This window comes from Carassius auratus, chromosome 30, assembly GCF_003368295.1.
Source record: "Carassius auratus strain Wakin chromosome 30, ASM336829v1, whole genome shotgun sequence".
In the NCBI taxonomy this organism is placed as follows: Eukaryota; Metazoa; Chordata; class Actinopteri; order Cypriniformes; family Cyprinidae; genus Carassius; species Carassius auratus.
The window spans coordinates 11,480,929-11,503,210 of NC_039272.1; the positions used below are offsets into that span (position 1 = coordinate 11,480,929).

Genomic DNA, 22,282 nt, shown 5'->3' on the forward strand with positions numbered 1-22,282 from the left:
GCTATTATCAGGTGCATCAGCCACAGGCGATATCTCTGGCTATCGTCGATTCATGATATATCGTCTATCGACACAACTCTACTTTGTAATAAGTCTCCACACACAAAAATGGTTTCTTTCGTAACTTGTGCTTCAAATCATTCTCCAAGATTGCTTTTACAGAGGAAATTATGACGAACCATCTCCCCATCGCAAAGCTCAATGGCTCAATAAATTGATTTTGACGCTTGACTGCACAGAGTTTAGCAAACAGTCAACTGTGTTGGGAGAATGAAGTCTGTGGCGAGGTGTGAGAGATTACGTATCAGTCTAGGGCATTTTCCATCAGCCTAAAATCTGTCCTTGCCTTGTGCGATATAAAATCTAAATAGTGTATATGTATGTACATTATGTGTGTTGTGTATATGTGTATGTGTGTTCAAAAGAAAGGTCAGTCACCCATAGTGCTTTTGCTGCTGAAAAGGGATCATTCACACTGACAGCCAAGTAATTTGTTTTCAGTGTGAAATGGACACTTGAGGCTACAGTAAGATGAAGTGGGTGTCTCCAGTGATTCAGCAAAGTTGAGAAAAGATAACTTTATGGTAATAAGCATTCTTGACCCAACTACTAATAGGAATAAACCAATTGGAACTCTTTTAATGCATCTCCAGTGCAATACTGTAGCCAAGTGTGGGCAAGTCAAAAGAGAAGTACATGTTACTTTGAGCGCTTTCACTGTTCTCAATGTTTTGTTCTTGCCCACATATAGGGATCAAATTGATGCATAAAAAGGTTTTCTTTTGAGGGACTTTGATATGATGTGTTACGCACCACTCAGCTTTCAGTGTTAAAAAAAAAAAATTCTGTGCAAAATGTTAATGGGGCACTCTAGCCTAATGTTTAGAGAGTCCAACTTATAACCCCAAGGTCCTGGGTTCAAGTCTTGGTACAGGCAGGAATTGTAGGTGGGGGGAGTGAATGGCCAAAGCACTCTCTTTCACCTTTAATACTACGATTGAGGTGAGACAAGGAACTGTACCCCCAACAGATCCCCAGGCGCCGCAGCAAAAACAGCTGCCCACTGCTCCAGGTGTGCTTGTTTGTTCACTACACACTGATGTGTGCGTGCACTTGGATGGGTGAAATACAGTGCACAAATTCAGAGTATGAGACACCATACTTAGTAACTTGTCACGTCACACCTTTAACTGCAAGGTTTGGAACTTCATTGGCATCGGTTAATTTCAGTTTCAATTGGTCATGAAAACGTGATGAGATATATGATCATATTTCAAGAACAGCGAACATTTGGAGAAAAGAGAGAAAGAAAGAGGGAAGACAAGACACATTTAAGCACCACAAGGCCTGGTGGGCAGAAGAAAATAAATCACATCATATGGCTCAACCTGGAATTTTTTTTTTTTTTTTTTTTTTTTGCACCAGTTTGTGCCGCTGTCACACACGCATCCCTATATTTATAGCTCCTAACAGGCTGTGTGACTATGTTAAGTTATTAACTCAAAATGTACGTCAGTATGCAGTTTTCTCTATTGCTCGTGTGCCAGGGATTATCCCTCTGCATGCCACCTTTGGCATGTGTGCCGTAGGTTGCCAATCCCTGGAGTAGAACATTCCTTAAGCTGTCATTTTGTCAGACTGCCTTTAATATATGCTGATTTTAGAATAACAAGAAAGTTTTGAGTTCTGTTTTTATAGTACAGTGACGTATTGTATTATATGTCGAAAGATCAAGAGGATTTTGGTTTCTCACTTCATGACTCCTTTAAGTAATAGCTGCTGAAAACTAAACATTTATAAATGACAATTTTAAATATAGAGGTTATTTTAAATTTTTATGAGATTTCACAATAATACGGTTTTGTTCCAATAATATAAATGTATGTTTATTTCTCTGTCTTGTTTCGACAATTTATAGATTATACCCACACAGTCTGTGATTTTGAAGTCTGCACCCCCAGTATCACATAATGTCACAAGCACACCCTTTTTTTCCCCTCAGATTAGTTCTGTACCCACAGGTGTGACCTCACCATGACAACGGTTGAGGTGATAGAGAAGGGGGTTATCCATTATTGGCTCAGGACCCTCTTGCATAACGTCTTGGTAGAGAGCCAAAATCAAAATTGCACCACTGAAACTCTCACATTCATTTGTTTTTATGTGCGAGTTTTGGTTTCAAAAGTGGATACTCTTTAGGGTCTGTTTATTTGTTCATTGTTCTGGCTCTGTGCGTACACACATTATGCTCAAATGAGGGCTCTGGCTCAGCTGCATAACAGGTGTGTTGATTTACTTTGCTCTGAGGATCAGGTCTTCTGTATTGTGATAACTGGCCATTGAGTTTTACAGCAAATCGTAGAGAAGCGCAAAAACGGAGATTGATGGTTTTACTCTGGAGTCTCGCTCAGTCGTAGTGGAATTGCAAATGTTTTGGGGCATATTGTGAGTTTTAAAGTCTTACTGTGCACATATGACTCAGCAGGACCACTTGTATACTTCTGCTTCACAGCAGGGGCAGGCATTACGCCAAACTCAACAGCACAAAAGCAGTGAACCATACAGTATATTTACTGAAGGCAGGATGGAAAAGAGATACCAGACAGATGGATTTAATTAAGAGCAGTTCTGCACAAATGCTGATCTCAGTCATATCAGTTTTTGAGACTGATGAAAGTCTAAACGGCTCCATACTCAGGGCCCATAGTCAGTTTCTATGTAGTCAGTAGTGTCTTTCTCTTCTAAATGTAGTTTATGATAAAGAGCATGGCTTTTATGGCTGCCTATAGGGGGGTGGAGTCCTCAGATCAAATATCCACTCTCATACAGAGAAGCCTTATCAGTGAAATCAGAATCATTTTTCAGTTTGGCATCTTTTTGATATAGCTTGTGATTTAGATGAAGAGGATAATCTAGTGATCAACAATTACTTTTCTCATAATTTCTCTCGACTTATCAATTTCTCTTGAAAATGTATCTTTACATCATTATCCACCCAACGTCACCTTAACTGTTGAACATGACCTCTGGCAGGCTATAGAGGATGGCAACCTGGAAAAAATTGAGGAGGAAATACGGCTGAAGAGGCGCAAACGTAGGACACATGTGGACAAAGACATGAGGCGTGAGGATGCAGACAAAGCCAAGAAGAGAAGGGGACGTCCTCCAGCAGAGAAGCTCTCCCCAAATCCACCCAAACTCACAAAACAGATGAATGCCATCGAGACAGTCATCAATTACAGAGATGCATAAGTGCTGTTAAACTTCCACGAATGGCTCATAGTGCGTACCCATTCCTCAACCTTCTGTGTTGTTGTAGGTGACTCTTTGAACTGGCCGCTCATGTGTAGTTAAGTGACCTGGAATATCTGGAATGTAATTATGTACCGTTGAACTCTCAGTGGCTTTGTGCTAAACATACTGTTTTCATATGTTCCAGGAATTCACAATGTGGTGATAGACAAATAGTATGTTGACAGGCACTGTTACTGTATTCAGGATATTCCATGTGGAATGACTTCTCACTGGGGTAACATCCAGAAGTAATATGAGGTGAAGTAAGTGAGGGCAGTCATGTAGGATGTAGGCATTGTCAAATCTAATTGCAGCCAGCTAAAAAAAATCCTGCATGATGTTTTACATATATAGTGGTCTTTTCAGTTGATTTGTTCACCGAACATAACTGTTAACGATTGAAAATGAATATATTCCAATTCTCAAGAATGTCCGTAACCGATTGTGATTTCAAATTAACAATCAGTTAATCATTAACATTAAAAATGCAAAATGTATTCACAAAGCTATTTATAATCTACAAATTTAAGCAAATATACTACAATTTTTTTTTTTTTTTTTTTTTACTATGAATGCAATTTTTTTCAGTTTTTTAAGGTCGTGAGATTATTTTAAATGTTTTTGAAATATGTTTCTCATGATCAACAAGGCTACATTTATTTGATGAAAAATGCAGAAAAAACTGTAACTTGTGAAATATGTATTACAGTTTGTAATAACTGTTTTTTGTTTTAATCTATTTTAAAATGTGAAGTGCTTTAGTCACAGTGTTACATAGGGGTGCACGATATATATTGGCCAATGATTAATGCGCATCTCGTCAGTTAAGCCGGTTATCTAATCAGCGGTTAATATCATCAGGTGCGTGATTTCACATAGAGCAGCTGTTATTACACACTATCTACACTACAAATCCACGTTCATTATCAGCTTGGATTTTCGCAGCTTGTCAGTTAACAACGGCTCCATGTAGTTACAGCTGCTCTGTGTGAAATCACACACCTGATTGTATTTACCGCTGATTAGATAAGTGGCTTTATTGATGAGATGTGCATTAATCATCGGCCGATGTATTTTGTGCACCCGTAATGTTCATTTGGTGCCCAGGTAAAATTCTTATTAGTATTGGTATTAAAAATTATTGTGGTACTTAATATTTTTTGTAGAAACAATTATACTTTTTCAGGATGTTTTGAGTAGAAAGTTAAAAATAGCAGAACTTCTTTGAAATGGAAATATTTTATGAATATCTCTCAAATATCTAAATATCTATAAATATGTATTATAACAAAAACATCAGAACAAATAACACGCAACTTTTGAACAGTATTCTATACATGTACAGTATTATATACTATTCTATATATGGAATTGTATTATTGTAATAATGCACTTTTTTGTAATAATGCAATAATATGCGCTTTTGATAAATAATTTGTTATAGATTGTACGGATCGAGGTGATTATATACTTCAAATTACAATACATAGTGTTTGTTCAGCAGCATACAGTACAGTACAGTACAGCATTAGTTTACAATTATATTGGTCACAGTTATTATAGACATCTTACATCAAACCCATTCAGAGAGACTGAACGATGGTCATTGGTCATTCTTGTACTTAAACACACTGTCAAAGTATTTGCAACTACCTTATACATTATTTATAGTGAAACTGTTATGCCTGAGTCTATCGAGTCCATGCTTTTACAAGCAAAGGGTGTGTGAATCATTTCTTGTTTGCATGTGGTGCACCTGTGTCAGGGATGTGAGATGATGGGCAATTTTTCTCCCTCACTGATCAGATGATTAACTGAACACATTTGCAATTAAACTGATTAAGTGGCAATTAATAAGTTTAATTTAATCACATTTTTTTGTTGGTTAATCAGTGTTCTTATTTGTAGCTGGCTGAATGTCTGAATAAATAATGCACTGGGATGTTGGGTAATGGACTGTCATGCCCCTCTGAGAATTTCAAATCAGCTTCAGAGTGACACTCAAATTGTGGTGCAGCTGAGAAAGTCTTGTCACTTTTGCCATTGGTTTGATTTCAGCAGAGTGGAGGATTTGGAATTACACAGGCGCCTCTTGTCAGGGAAAAAACCCATAGCTTGATGTGTCACCCAATTAGGCTGCAATCCCACAAATTGAAGGTAATTCATCAGATTGATATGCTGGCTGTCTCTTTTGGTCTTCTAGTTAAAAGCACATAACAGTTGTGGAATAATAATTTTGCTGTCTGAACATGGGCAGTAGTTTTACATGATAGACAAAGCTCTCTAATCTAGCCCATGTTTAAACCAAGACATCTAGAGATGCCAGTTAGGTGGTATTTAAGCTTTCTGAAACAGACTTTCTTGGCAATTATTTCAAATTTATGATGCTGTGGGACTTGATGAGTAACATAAAGTGAAAACTAAGCATAGCCTCATTTGTCCTCAAAAGACTAGAAACTCAGTCTCAGTGACACACTCTCAAGACTAATCCCCAACAAAAGAGCAGAAAGTGCTTTCAGCATTTCAACTTGAAACATGTAATTTCTGTCACTAGCGCTGACTGTTTTCAAACAGGTTTTATGAAGGACGGTTAAGGCCATTGGTTGGCAGATAGTATTACCCCTTAAACTGAAGAGATTGTTTCTTCACTGTTACAGATTTGAAGAATTACATCACTTGTTTACTATTCCTCTGCAGTGAATGGGTGCCATCAAAATAAGCGTCTAAACAGCTGATAAATGCAGGACTCCAGCTACATGTTTGTAAAAAATGTCATTAAGACATTTTTAACTTTAAATGGTTTTCAAGATCAAGCATTGTCCAGCAAAAATAGTCCACAGTTCTACACAAATGTGTTGATGGATTTTGATGCAAGTGGACAAAATCTTTTTTTACTGGAAGGCAGCATTATTATGGATTATGGACTTATATTTTGGCCAGAAGGGATGGTTTTAAATTAAACTACTTTAATGATGGATTTGTTGGTAGTAATTGATGGGCTGGATTCGCGTGGATTATTATTATGATGTTTTTATCATTTGTTTGAAATCTTATTCAGCACACATTCACAGAGGATCCATTGGTGAGCAAGCTATGTACAGGCAATTATAAATTTCTCCTAATCTGTTTTGATAAAGAAACAAACTGATCTACATCTTGGATGGCCTGAGGAGGAGTCATTTAAATTTGGAGTGAAATATTTCTTTAAGACACTGGTTAAGGACCATAGTCAGTTCTAATATTGGTAATTGGCCAATATTAGTTATATATCTTAATTGATCTGTGTCCAATTATATATTTAATTGTGCATGTACATTTTCTCTTTTTTACAAGAAAACTAAAAAAATCTGTAAATCTGTTCAAATGATCTCTAACAAATGATTATCCATTTTTCAAAATGTACATTATAATATTATGATTATTTGGACAAAATAGTATACTTTTAAAAATTGGATAGCATAAAAAATTTTTGATAACATGTTTTTCAGATTTTAATATTGGTACATTCCAATATACAGATGGCTTGTTTGTAGTTCTCTTTGCATATTAAGTCAGGATAGGATAAAATATTTTAATATTTAAAATGATTGCACACCTTATTTTGAAGTCCTGTACAATAGAATTTCTCCAATTGATATTGCAACTATTTTTTTTTTTTAGTTGCTGGATGTGTTCATAATAATGACATACTATAGTTTGGATTGCTGCGCTGCCTGTTCAGAAATCTTATACTAAGCTTCTACCAGTTTGTGCTTTGTTGAAAGCTGTTTAGCATTGTGCTGCAGTCTGCACACTTAGACTAACAGTAAATATGCATCTGCAGCAGAAACTATAGATTGAGGTGTTTATGAAGGTCGACACACCATAATTGCACCAATTTAAGCCCTGATTTAATCTCTGAATGTATAATGAATCATCTGCACTGTGAATATTTAGAGTAACTGTTACAGACCGATATGGGCAGATGTCAGGGTCCCATGAGACAAAAAAAAAAAGCACTTCTTGTTGGCAGTATGTCTCAAGAAATATTTCTTCTAGAGACCTTTATATCATTTCCTGTTGTCCTGGATTTAGATTTGTATCGTCTCCTGTCGGCTTGGGGTGGGCTTGAGGGTTAATTTTCAGTAGACCACCAGTATGATGATAATGTAAACCAGTCTGACATTATTTCCGCAAGTTGGAAATCGGCCTAGGCTGATCGCCTAGTTTATCTCTCAGTCTGCAGTCCGAGGAAATCAGGATAACCCTCAATCTCTGCCTCTGATCACAGATCAGCCCGTCAGCTCAGCGAGGTCTTTGTGCAGCTGCCCTCCAGGAAAGAGCTCCCTGAATACTATGAACTGATAAGGAAGCCAGTGGACTTCAAGAAGATCAAGGTAAGTGAGTTACAGTATGTATTTTATTTCAGTGTGACCTTTACTTTACACGTTATATGTTCTGCTGTGACACACTACCCTACAATCTGGACTGGCACACTGGACGATAACGGTATTACCTTACAACAGAGAATTGTTTTTTGATGCAAAGCCAGATAAACGGATGTTTTCACACTTCTAATGGGCTGCTTTACTCACCTTATGTGTTTTTCGTATTAATTTGATGATGTCGTGGCTCTTATTTTCTGCTGGCAACTTCCTCAGTTGATAAAGCTGAACCCTACAGGTGAAAAATGTTTTGGTGGTTCGAACAAGTGTTCTTGTTCATCTAGGAGCGTGTGCGTAACCATAAGTACAGGAATGTAAGCGATCTGGAGAAAGACGTCATGCTGCTTTGTCACAATGCTCAGACTTATAATATAGAGGGCTCTCAGGTGTGTGAATAAATGGATTGAACAATCCCCATTACTGTCTTAAGTATGAACTCACAGAACTACACCATAATTTTGTTGTGACTATATGTTACACTAATTCCATGAAGTGCTTGTCATACATGCAAATACTAAGCATGCCATTATTGAACCAAGACCTGAATACACACTGATGTGTTTGAAGAATAGTTATAATGCATTATTAAATTTGGATTCTGGGTTTATCTGAATAACTTCATTAATGCCCGTTCCCAGTTACTTATTAATGTAAAGCTTTATACGAACTGGACATTATATTTCAGATATATTTATGCAGATTTCTTTACACAGTACTTTCACTGGGGTTTTTGCATTGTGTATTTTTGAGAGGATTACAGGATTACTGACCAGATTTTGTCTGTGTCTGAAATCAATAATTCATCGTTTCTGAAATGAGCACGATCTGGAGATGCAGTCCAGACCACTGCAGAAATATAATAAACTTTGTATCCTGTTCTTAGCAATACTTTTTATTTGAAAGGAGTGCTGCAGATTATGCTTTTATTATTATTTTTGCTTCACCTTTCCAGGTTTTAAGCATATTCAGAAATGTATTGACATACAGATTACAGATTTATTTCTTAATTTGTTTCTGTATGTTTTGTTTGTTCAGGTTATTGTTTAAATCAGCCTTTGCTTTTTTTTTGTAGATCTATGAGGACTCCATTGTTCTGCAGTCAGTATTCAAAAGATTGCTAGGGAGGAGAGCGATGATGACAGCAATGATGATGATGATGAGGAGGAGGAATCAGAGGAAGAGTGTAAGATATTTCATTAACTATGGACCAATTTACTGATACTGATGAAACTAAAGCGGACCCACTTTATATTAAGTGGCCTTAACTACTATGTACTTACATTTTAATTAATAATGTAGTACAATGTACTTATTGTGTACATACATGTTTTTACATTGTACTTATATTAAAAAAACTACATGTAATTTCATCTGTATTTGATTTCTGTAATTACATTTATAATTACACTGTTGACCCATACTTTACACCTTAACCCACCCTTAAACTTACCTATACCTCCAACCCTCTCCCTAACCTTACCCTTATCCCACCTCAATAGCAGCAAAAGTGTTTTACAATACAACATGAACACAATAAGTACATTGTACTTATTTTTTTATGTACGTACATAGTAGTTAAGGCCACCTAATATAAAGTGGGACCACTAAAACTCTAGATGTCCCTTTCAATTGCATATGCATTGACTTTGAAACATGATTTTTGAATCATGAATCGCAGATCCGGACAGTAATCATTTTAAAACACTAAGAATCGAATGAACCGCAATTTCTATAGCTATTTAATGGTTTCAAAATATATACACATTAAATTACTACACGAACAAATGAATGGAGACCTTGAACAATGTTCGTGCCTTGCTTCTCTCCTTCACTTGCTCCACTATTACTGCCCAAGACTGTCATAGGATTGTGCTCGTGCTCTGTTCGACTCTGATGCAGCTGATGTATGATCTCTCCTTAGTACTCGTGGCCAGTAAAAGTAGTTTTAGTTTTCTGTAGTTTGTCAGTGGCTCTCTGCATCTTACCGACGGCGTTACAAGAGCAGTCAAAAGCTGCATAAATATTGCATGGATGGAGCAGAAATGTAAGTGTCTAAATCATACACATAGTTCCATTGAATGATAAATGTGTTTTAACAATGCTGATGAACCGTATGTACGAAGGAAACTGTTACAATAACCACAGTATTAATAATGACCTTGAAATAAGAGCGCAAGGTTAATCTGATAATCAGATGTATCAAAGTAGGGTTTGTTGCTTTAGCAAAGAAACAATGGTGCATTTTCTCTCAGAATCATCATTCGCTGATGGAGAGGAAAAGTTCAATAGCTACTATAGCATTTTATTTTGTGAAAATGAGATAAAGAAGTTTTCAAACTGAAAGATAAGTGATCTTGCTCGCATAGACGTGCCAGGCTATATCTGCAGCTAAACTGAATAGAAATCAGAATGAACTGATGAAACGTTAAGGGAAAAAAAAACACAATAAATAAATAAAATTTATGAATGATGCAGTGTGAATTGACATCATTTATTACAGTACAGAAACTATAAAGTATATTTTCTACCTTATTCTGTGCAGAAAATTTTTATAATAGCTAATTAAATGGAGTAGCCTATATAAAACAATCATAAAATTGCCATTAGGAAAAAAAAAATTAGCAATTACAAATGATTGATTATTGTCAAGCAGTGTATTTGATTTCCTACAGCAAATTGAAGGTAAAAAAAAAAAAAAAGAGAATTCCTTGTAAAAAAAAAAATTAATAATAATAATTATGATAATACATAGGCTACTTACATAAAATGATTATTTTTGACATTTCTGTCACTTCTGAAATGATGGCTATGCCACCCTAGTGTGACAAAATGTTAGCTTATACATAATACTTTTAAAGCTTTTTTTTTTTATCTTTGCTTACATACATTTTAACATATCCCATCTCATGCCATAGCATCAATAAACTAGCATCTAATGATAGACAAAAGGTTTTTTGTTTTTTTTCTCTAACCTATGGTTCTCTAACCATAAAGGCTGGTAATTTGTCTCCTGACTAAGCATTTAAAGAATTTAGGGGAACCATTTAAATAATCCTTCTGAAAGCAGGATTGGATCGTTATAATCAAATCAAATCTAATTTAATTGTGAATCGAATCGAATCATTCTAAATTTGGTCTTGAATCAAATCGAAAACCTATGATTCGTGAATCAAATCAAATTGCTGCCTACCCAAAGATTCACAGCCTAGCCACATGTCCCTACCTAAAGACATTTTGCACTTGTGCAAGCTGTTAGTAAGTCTGGCCCTAAGGATTTCTTGATGTTTTTAATGTTTAGTATTCAGTTTACATTTGATCAAGCAAACAAGTTAACAGCAAAGTACTTTGAGAATAAGAAAGATGTGGGTGGCAATGTGAAAGATGGGCTTTTAATAGATGTGAGTGAAATTTAAAACAATATGGGTGTTATTCAGTAAACATGACCATTTCTATAAGCTGATTTGTATTTACATCTCTTCTTATTTGTGGAGTTGTGTTGTTTTATATGAATTACATATATTTTTTAATCCAAGCTAAGTCAGTGAAGGTGAAAATTAAGCTGAGTAAACGGGACGAGAGATGTCAGGACAAAGGCAAGAAGAGACCAAGTCGTGGAAAGGCCAAGCCTGTGGTCAGTGACGATGACAGCGAGGAAGAACAGGAGGAGAACGTAAGTCCGCCATTCATTCCTCTCATCAATTAGCCCTGTCATTGATACAGTCTGTTTAGCTGGTTGACATTTAGCTTAATTAGACATCTTGTAAAAAACCTCAGGTGCATTCATTGACATTTTGACTGAATATACTTGAGAAGGATATTATCACAAAATGAAAAACAGGCTTTGATTAAGCACTCATGGGATGGCTAACCTGCAAAGAGGTGCTTCCACTCAAAATGTATCCCACAGACAGCCTCTAAAAATTATATAAACAGATTAAAAGATGCCTAGCCACATGTCCTTATCTTTAATCTTCTAAGAGGTGTTTGAGATGTCATGCATTTCCCAGAGGGAATAATAAAAAAAAAAAAAAGGATTTACTGTGCACTGAAACTTAGCTTTAATTTCTCTGTCTTTATTCCACCCACTGCAGTTCAAGAGGAAAACGTAAGTCTGTTTCTCTCTCTTTCACATGTGCTTTCTTTCAGTCGTGTGATTGCTTCATGTCTGCACATCAATCCTGATAAAAAGTCAGTGTGTATATGACAGAACTGTGTGACCAAGGCCTATGAGTCAGTGTGAGATTGTCTCGTTATCCAGAAATAAGGAGGCACATTCAGTAACCAGCTCAGTCCACGAATAATGAGCCTCTGCTGAGTAGTGTTCAGTCAGCTGTGGCGTGGGGGTGACGCGGGTCGCTGCAGCTCTGCCGTGGGGCGATCTGTGGTCCGCATGTGTGTGTAATGTCATCGTGTGTTTGTTTTCAGGAGCAGTCAGAGAAGAGCCTCAGCGATGATGAGTGAGGAGGAGGAGATGAGCCGATCATCAGCATTCCCTTCACATGTTTATTTGCTTCTTTTATTGACTTTCCTCAACCAGCTCAATTATTCTGTGATTGCGAAAAGATTGATTTATTTTATTGTATGTTTAAACACTTCCATTCTGTTTTGGATGCAGCTGACTGAGGAGTAATCCACAGTGAGGAAAGATGTTTTTTGCACCTTTAATAGCTTACAGTTATTCTGAAATTTCCTATGTGTAGTGAGGAATTTGAGATGATTTCTGTATGCTTGTACAGTATTGTTCAAAATAATAGCAGTACAATGTGACTAACCAGAATAATCAACGTTTTTCGTATATTTTTTTATTGCTAGGTGGCAAACAAGTTACCAGTAGGTTCAGTAGATTCTCAGAAAACAAATGAGACCCAGCATTCATGATATGCACGCTCTTAAGGCTGTGCAATTGGGCAATTAGTTGAATTAGTTGAAAGGGGTGTGTTCAAAAAAATAGCAGTGTGGCATTCAATCACTGAGGTCATCAATTTTGTGAAGAAACAGGTGTGAATCAGGTGGCCCCTATTTAAGGATGAAGCCAACACTTGTTAAACATGCATTTGAAAGCTGAGGAAAATGGGTCGTTCAAGACATTGTTCAGAAGAACAGCGTACTTTGATTAAAAAGTTGATTAGAGAGGGGAAAACCCATAAAGAGGTGCAAAAAATGATAGGCTGTTCAGCTAAAATGATCTCCAATGCCTTAAAATGGAGAGCAAAACCAGAGAGACGTGGAAGAAAACGGAAGACAACCATCAAAATGGATAGAAGAATAACCAGAATGGCAAAGGCTCAGCCAATGATCACCTCCAGGATGATCAAAGACAGTCTGGAGTTACCTGTAAGTACTGTGACAGTTAGAAGACGTCTGTGTGAAGCTAATCTATTTTCAAGAATCCCCCGCAAAGTCCCTCTGTTAAAAAAAAGGCATGTGCAGAAGAGGTTACAATTTGCCAAAGAACACATCAACTGGCCTAAAGAGAAATGGAGGAACATTTTGTGGACTGATGAGAGTAAAATTGTTCTTTTTGGGTCCAAGGGCCACAGGCAGTTTGTGAGACGACCCCCAAACTCTGAATTCAAGCCACAGTACACAGTGAAGACAGTGAAGCATGGAGGTGCAAGCATCATGATATGGGCATGTTTCTCCTACTATGGTGTTGGGCCTATTTATCGCATACCAGGGATCATGGATCAGTTTGCATATGTTAAAATACTTGAAGAGGTCATGTTGCCCTATGCTGAAGAGGACATGCCCTTGAAATGGTTGTTTCAACAAGACAATGACCCAAAACACACTAGTAAACGGGCAAAGTCTTGGTTCCAAACCAACAAAATTAATGTTATGGAGTGGCCAGCCCAATCTCCAGACCTTAATCCAATTGAGAACTTGTGGGGTGATATCAAAAATGCTGTTTCTGAAGCAAAACCAAGAAATGTGAATGAATTGTGGAATGTTGTTAAAGAATCATGGAGTGGAATAACAGCTGAGAGGTGCCACAAGTTGGTTGACTCCATGCCACACAGATGTCAAGCAGTTTTAAAAAACTGTGGTCATACAACTAAATATTAGTTTAGTGATTCACAGGATTGCTAAATCCCAGAAAAAAAAATGTTTGTACAAAATAGTTTTGAGTTTGTACAGTCAAAGGTAGACACTGCTATTTTTTTGAACACACCCCTTTCAACTAATTGCCCAATTGCACAGCCTTAAGAGCGTGCATATCATGAATGCTGGGTCTTGTTTGTTTTCTGACAATCTACTGAACCTACTGGTAACTTGTTTGCCACGTAACAATAAAAAATATACTAAAAACCTTGATTATTCTGGTTAGTCACATTGTACTGCTATTATTTTGAACAATACTGTACATAATTTACATTTATGCAATGTTTAAAAACAATCAAAATGTGTTTGATTTGCATCAAAGAATGTCATTTATAAGCTATTCTGAGCTTATAGCTTATAAGCTATTCTTTTTTAAACTTAACCTAACCCTTGGTTAAACCATTTGTTTCAGATTTACAAAGCATATCATAAAGTATTCAAGTGTTACTTCGATCGAGGTCCTCATTACACAAGCATTTTGTGATGTCTAGATTAGATCATATATTATAGCAACATCTATATTGTATTGCATGCAGCACAGAAGCCAGCAGAGATTATGAATGTGAGTGCGCTGATCAGCCCTGCACCGATTAAGTGGTATGTGAAATATGAATTTGACATGCCTTTTGTATCATATTCACAGATGACTTTCTTTCATTGGTTTTTATACTTCATAGTCTGACTTGTCTGCTTGTTCCAAGGACAAATGAAGATTTGTTGGTTGCAGTGTCATTTGCTCCACTTTCTTTTTTTATTTACAGTTTTATTAAGAGCATCTCACAGTATTTCAATATCAGACTATAAACCAGCTCACCTTTTTTCATCTGTGGTTATTTTTCTGTTTTCATTAAAAAAAAAAAAAAAAATCCTGTGTTATGGAATGGGCTGTTTGAGTCTTTGCTCTTATACCGTATTGGAAGAAATATATATATATATATATATATATATATATATATATATATATATATATATATATATATATATTTTTTTTTTTTTTTTTTTTTTAATTGAATGTTGTCAATGAGAAATCTTTTTGATCTGTTCTCCTGTGTGCCATCAGTCATTTCTGACATCATTTTTATACTTGCTTGTACTTGGTAACTCCTCTAAAGTGTCATCATCTTTATTCTCCTTGCACACTGTCTTTGTGGTTGTAGCTCATAGCCCTGAGTAAACATTGCCAAGGATTAACCTTCACTTGTTGGTCTGTTTCTTTTTTTAATGTAACATCATGCTGATTGTCCTCGTGCTCCTCTTCTAATAGCCATGTGAAATCAATCCTTGTGTACCAGTCATTAAGTGCTAGGAACATTTAGAATATCCCTCTTACGGTTTAGGTGTATATGGCTTCATCTGCTTTATTAAAATGGAAGCTTAATATCCCTAATATTCGTTTGAGATAATTACTTGTCAGGAACTGTTTACCTCAAGCCACTAAAATATTATAGGAACAGTCCCCAAGCAGAAAACCAACCTTGCTCAAGGGCTCTTCATTTACCCACACACAAGCAGAACTTTAACATATACAGTAAGTCAGGCCTTTTCAAACTGCTGTCAAGGGGGAACTGATCTGTTTTATGTCATAGGATATTAATTATGCTTAATTTAAAATATTTACTTTTTCAGAATGTAGCCTTTATTTCACAATTTATATTTTTGATACAGTAAAAATGAGTTTTATACACAACCACCAAAAAGCACACAATACATTGATTAAAAGGGAGAGTAAAGACATTTATTAAATTACAAAAGATTTCTATTTCAAATAAATGCCATTCTTTTAAGCTATTCTAAGCTTTCCATTCAGGAAAAAAAAGTGTTTTCAACCTTAAGCATAAGATGAAATGTTTTTTTGAGTAGAATTTTGTATGAGATCATGTGACACTGGAGTATTTTTTATTTTTTTAACCAGACTTTTAAATGGTAATGTAGCTGCCTTAATGTCCCAGGAAGGGGTCCCGTACAAAGAGGCCATCATTTTTCAGGGTTCTTGACAGCCAGAAGTTTGACGAGATACTTGGCTGTAAGGTTGTCATTACTCCTATAGTTCAGCACATTTATGTGTGATTTACAGTATTGCACTGACTTGAAGAACTCACATCTGGTCAGTTGTACATTGTTCAGCCCACTTACCCACCAGAAATAACACAATCCCATTTTAAGTGTCCTACCTCATATGAGCACTGAGAGGCAGTGCAGAGGTCCTTTGGAGGTTCTTTTTTTCCCTTCAGAGATCAAAAACACCTTTTCTTTCAGCGCTTCAGCCATTTAATTGGACTTCTGCTAAGCGTATTCTCTCCGAGAGTACACAGTCCATTTCTGCCCTGTTTGTCTTGCACTTTGAAGTGGCAAGGTGTTTAGATAGCGGTAAGCCTCAGAAGAAAGAGATAAATTGGATGGTAATCCTTGTCTCTGTGTCAGTGATGTCAGCTTGAAATAGTCAGGTGCAAGTGCAATCCCTGCCATTCCTCTGTAGCCTTTGTGAGTTCTTTTCCGATCATCCGAGTTCCTGATGTGGTGATAACTAAGGCCGCTTCTCAAACAATCTCTCTCAGAAGTGCATTGAAATTATTCATGTATGACTGAATAAAAGGACCAGGTGCTCCCTATTATTCGAAGTTATGCTGCTAATCATGCTTTATATCACATTTTTAAGTTCTCGGGCCTATGAATACCCTAAAATGCATCACTTAAAAGGACTCGGAGAGAAAGCATTGATCCCTCTGGCATTCCAGAGTTCGTGATCGGTTAACTGCATGACTGAGGAAGCCATCCCCTACTGTTGAAATGAATTAAAACTTACCGTATATATCAGCTTCACCATAATCTGACCGCTGAGCCAGCATTTATGTAACCTGACTAAAGTATTTCCACCTTTGGGGACCAAGATCAAAGACGTGGTCAGCGAAAATTTCTGTGGTACATTCATAAAATGCAGCACTTGAATTGAATTAGCTTATTCAACTTTTAAACTAAAGGCATATTAAAGGGGTCATATGAATGTTGCTAAATTATATGATGCTAAAAAGAACATTATTTTGTGTATTTGGTGTAATGAAATGGGTATATGCGTTTTAAAAACACATTATTTTCCACATAATGTGCATTATTGTTTCTCCTCCATGACCTGCCTTTCTGAATCACATTTTTTAGTTAAAAAAAATCAAGATGTGCTTTGATTGGCCAGCTAACCATTGCGTTGTGATTGGCCGAATGCCTCAGGCATGTGACGGAAATGCCCCTCACCATAATGTGATGCTTGTCCCGGTCAGAACACTGGCACGACAGGTCAATAAAACCCATTACAGATGAGGCATTTGTTGCATCCAGTGGGGACATATATTAATTACTGATTATGATGACGTATATGGTCTTGTACGCATTACGAATTCCGCTGCGTAAACATAAAACCATTTCTGCATTTGTGATCGAAGAAAAACAGGCACTACTTTACACTGCTCAAATCTCACGTTTGAATCATCAGTGGCAAAAAATATAAAAAAAACGTACTTACAGACTGAGTCAGAAGCACCAGACTGTCCTTGCAAAGAGTGAGGAAGTTAGGAATGGCAGGCTGCTAGAGTGAGGAACGACCGGGAGCTAGAGTGAGGAACGACCGGGAGCTAGAGTGAGGAACGGCCGGGACCTAGAGTTAGTAATTGCCAGCAGATTCGTCGAAGAAGTAGCTGGGGCTTGCGGCAACCACATGTGACGACCCCGGGCTGGACTTTGTCCATGGTGAAAGCAGATATGGTGATCCACAGCGCAAAGCTGATATTTTTCCTCAGTGACCAGCACGGATCAACTCTAGGCATTCCTCTTTTGGAAGGCCAAACAAAGTAGTTTTGCTTTCACAATGAAATATAGCATCTTAACAACATAGTGAGAATAAAAGGTACTCCTTCTTTCTTTGCATGAACATTTGGGCACCATTATGCAAATCTTCCCGCATCATGACATGGAGATGTTGGGGCGTGTTTAATCGAGCCGTTTTAGAAGGCCGTGGACAAGTCTTAATTTTATAAAGAATATCTCTTTGGATTTGAGACTTTATTCTTTGCAACTTTAAAGCTCTTCTTTATGCACCAAGAACTTGTAACACTCCAACGTGAAAGAAAAAATTTAAATCGCATCATATGACCCCTTTAAGGCAAACTCGAGATTAAAAGGTGCTTTATAGAGAAATCTATAGTGTAATTTATTAAATGATAATGCCTTATTTGGCTCTGGTACGGTATATCTGATTTGCTTATATAAAGTTCTCTTGGATAGCAATAGCTTGGCTCAGTATCATCTCAAATGGAGAGTGCTTAAAAAATCAAAAAGAACAGAGTAAAGAAAACTCAAAATCAGTCCTGCAGGAACATTCGTACATTTGAATGAGATAAAACCACACTAAGGGAGCCAAAATCTACTGCCTTTTTCATCTCCCATGTGTCTGAAACCAGTAGAAAAGTGCTTTATTCAGATGCATCTGTACCAGAATAGAATATGAGATGCTGGCTAAACAATCGCATCTTATTTCACAGGCTGCCGTACAAAGGCATGTTTGAAGTGGCTTATTTGGAGCACTCATGAGGATTGCATATCAACTATGAGCCGTGCGTTCAGGTCTACTCTGTCTGAAGTCAAGCCGTACACACCGTCCACATGCTTACGTCCGCTCTTAACCATGACGCAAGATTTCCTATTCTCAAGATTTAAAAATTAAACCTGAACCTTGATGTGGACCAAACAAGCAGACCAAGATTAGAACCATTTTTTAGGGATTATCAGTCTGCATCCAAACAAACTCTGGCATTGTTTGACTTAAAGGGTTAGTTCACCCAAAAAATTTAATTCTGTCATTAATTACTCACCCTGTTGCCTTTCCAAACCCATAAGACCTTAGTTCATCTCCAGAACACGAATTAAGAAATTTTCTCTTATTGTAACATAGACAGCAACACCACATAAATGTTGTAAGGATAAACTAGTTCATGTGGCATCAGTGGTTCAATTTCAGTTTTGCAAAGCTAAGAGAATGATTTTTGTGTGAAAAAAAAAAAAATATTATTCAACAATTCTTCTCCCTGAGTTAATGTCTGAATACATGAATTCGCTAAATTCTGGGGAAAGTGTGCATATACTTTGTGGTGCTCTCCAAAATGGCGCAAGATGTTTACTCGGGGAGAAGAATTGTTGAATAATTTTTTTTCAGAAGTATAAAATATTTATAAAAGTTATTTTTTTATTTTTGTCAGACCAGACGAGTGCTTACAGGCTCGGGAAGGAAGGGACGGTTTGCCCCGCCAGGTGGAAACAGTACAAGGACACATCTGAATCACAACCGACCGTGCCACCGGGTGGGGGTCCCCGTATACCGCTTGGCTGATCCACCGTCACGGGTGGTGAGGGGGGAGGAACTGCTAGGCCGGTTTCTGGCAGTAAAAGGTGCCATCCATGACCTAGTGAGCTCCTCATGCATTTCCAGGTTGAATGGCACCAGAGTGGGGCGCTGAGAACTAGTGCGGACCACCCTGATAAACCAAACCTCGAGGGCTCGGGATGCGGTGGAGTTTTCTACTCGAGCCCTACCCTCTTGGCAGCCCATGAAAGCATAGCCATCATCTCCAGATCCGTCTTGCTCCCATCCTGAAGGGCAAGAGCACAGCCAAATCTACCTCCACAGAGAGCTCAGACTTGCCCTCCTATACATCGATCGATCCGGTCATCACGAGGAGCCCCAAAGGATATGACTGGTACGCTCTTTGTGGATCACCCAGTGCGTTCCTAAGGGAGCACAGCTGGCTGCGAGAAGACGAGTGGCGGTCCCTTTGAGGTTGGTTCCTTAGAGGGTTTGCCGTCTATCATCAAACCGCCTGAGCTACTGCCAGAAGTAGTGCTCCCCTGACTTCCGCCAGGAAGAGAACTAGATTGTGGCAGAGGCAACGGAACTCCACCCATTTTGAGGTAGTGGATCCTGGTCCACAACTCCGAGATGGTCATCTTCCAACAATGGGAACATGACTCATCCACAAACACCACTTCAGCGTGCTTTATGTCCAGACACGTGAGGCAGTGATCATGACCATTACCCGGTGCCAGGTAATGACTGAATCCAGAAATGCTTGGGTGAAATGACATCTTTAAAAAGATGTTCACCCATGAATGCTCTTTTATGATTGCTCTTTAAGTTGTACTGAAGCACACAGGGGAGGTGGCCGCTGCAACACTACAGGGGCTAGTGCAGCCTGTAGTTTGCACCCACTCAACAAAGGTCGACCAACCCGCTGTCATGCCGTGACACCCGCTTAGAGAAGCTCCTTTGAGAGAGCTGACTCGTTCAACACACGCAGCTTGACAGAGCAGAATGATAACACTGCTTGGCCCCGTAGTGAAAAGCTGATTATGTGCTGCACCGATTGCCTGCTTAAACTCACGCTGTGATCAGTGGCAGCTGGATGCAATAATCACATGCCAGTATGCACTGGCTCGTTTAGTTTACAATCAAAGTGACATCGAGAGTGTCTGACTGAAAGGGAAATACACGTGTATATAACTAGGGGTATGCGATATGATGATTTTTGATCGTGGACGATAAAAATCTCTCCACGATCTTCTTTTGAAGAAACATTGTAGTATAGTGCTACACGCACATTCTATCAGCTGCAGTTCTGGCGCCTCCATCATATACTGTACAATGCTGCATGCATTCACAGCAGTGTTTTCTCAGTGGTAGAGTTACTCTCTCATTATTTGCATGTGCTTTTAAATGTTTCATTCACGCGCTGGTCTGCCCTTTGCTTTTTCTGAGTGTCATATACACCCGAAGTGTGCTCGTTAAAGCTTGATTATTGAACTAAGTTATCTTTTGCACTAATACTGTCAGAATGCTAAAGGTTTACATGTAGACTCATGTTTTATGTTTAAAATGAAAGTAAACAGATGAGAGAAAAAATTATACATGCCTATACATTAGATGCATACAGGCTTTAAAGGGACAGTATGCCTATTCGGTTGTTAAGTGATGACGTAAGAAGCGCTGCTTCCGGGTCCAAGCCTCAACTCGCTTCACTTGAAAATACTACCTCAGCAGCCGTTTATGAGCACTGTTTATTCATATTAATCATTTAAGCTAAACGCTTTCAAACTTACTGTATACACTCAGGGCTGGACTGGGACAAAAAAATCAGCCCTGGACTTCATCCAGACCGGCCCACCATGCATGTAAACATGCGCGCGCGCGCACACACACACACACACACACACGCATACTACATGTCTATACATACATTAATCTGGAGGTAAAATTACTGATTAGAATGTATTAATATCAAAACCAAGAAAAAACTATTAAAATAATAAACAAAGAAAATGTAAATTATTTTATCAGGCTTTATTTTAAATATCTAAAGGTCTTATTTTATGTGCTTCTTATTATTCTAATAGAAATATTAATGCTTAGGGTACACATTTTCTGCTGTAACTATATTTCATGTGCTGCAACATAACACTTTTTTTTTTATATTAATTCACACAAATTACCTCTGACCTGTTGGCTGCTTATAGTAGGCTAGTATTAAGACCACTGAACTATAGTAAGCATTATTTATAAAGACCACTGATCTACAATAAAATAAAAGAGTAATTAAGACAAAGAACGTTGTGTAGTGATTTATTTTAAATTTTTCATACATAATCAAAGGCCTTTAAAAAGCTGCAGCATAAATGGCTGCCCACTGCTCCGGGTGTGTGTTCACAGTGTGTGTGTGTGTGTGTGTTCAGTGCTCTGTGTGTGTGTACACTTCGGATGAGTTAAATGCAGAGCACGAATTCTGAGTGTGGGTCACCATACTTGGCTGTATGTGTCACGTCACTTTATTCAAATGCAGAGCTCAATGCTAGGGTTCAGAACTTTTCTTGCCCTGCCAAAAAATAAATACATAAACAAAGATAAAAATAAAATTGCTATTGTTTTCTTTGTAAATAATCTGCAATCTCATTTCACAATTGTAATTTCAATACCACAATAAACACTAACTATTAAGTTCAAACATTAATGAAGACAAGTGAACAGTCAGTAATAAAAATGTTAAAAAAATTATCAGAAATAGCACCGTTTTCAGGTACAGATATTGCATAATCAAATGTAAAATACTTCAGGTGAAAATATAATAAGTATGTACTGTAGTGCACATATTTAGCAAAATACTCCTTTCTTATGGCTATTTTTCAATCTCAACTAACCTGCTATGGTCTTTAAAGGGCTTTCTTGAGGTAAATGTAACATTCTGTGAAATAATTGTTCTCCTGCTGTTTTGACTGATAATTGATCGATATTATTTCTGAGGCATATATAAATTTCTGTAAGTTGTACTGTATCTTTAAACAGAAAGTAACAGATGATCGGTTTACTTGAATTGAGGCGCTAAAGCGATCTGTCACGACACATTCTCTGACGCCAAAACGGTATTGTCTGA

At 37.5% G+C, this 22,282-nt stretch overlaps 1 protein-coding gene across 1 annotated transcript in view; it reads left to right on the forward strand.

The window, feature by feature from the left end:
* LOC113049211 (probable global transcription activator SNF2L2) overlaps nucleotides 1–12,459 on the forward strand; it is a 48,726-nt gene extending 36,267 nt beyond the window's left edge. The window contains 7 exon segments of the mRNA XM_074559828.1: nucleotides 3,034–3,257; nucleotides 7,565–7,670; nucleotides 8,003–8,104; nucleotides 8,791–8,824; nucleotides 8,827–8,901; nucleotides 11,252–11,388; nucleotides 12,144–12,459. Coding sequence (XP_074415929.1) covers nucleotides 3,034–3,257; nucleotides 7,565–7,670; nucleotides 8,003–8,104; nucleotides 8,791–8,824; nucleotides 8,827–8,901; nucleotides 11,252–11,388; nucleotides 12,144–12,179 — 714 coding nt within the window. The 3' untranslated portion in view covers nucleotides 12,180–12,459.
* Nucleotides 12,460–22,282: the final 9,823 nt, after the last annotated feature.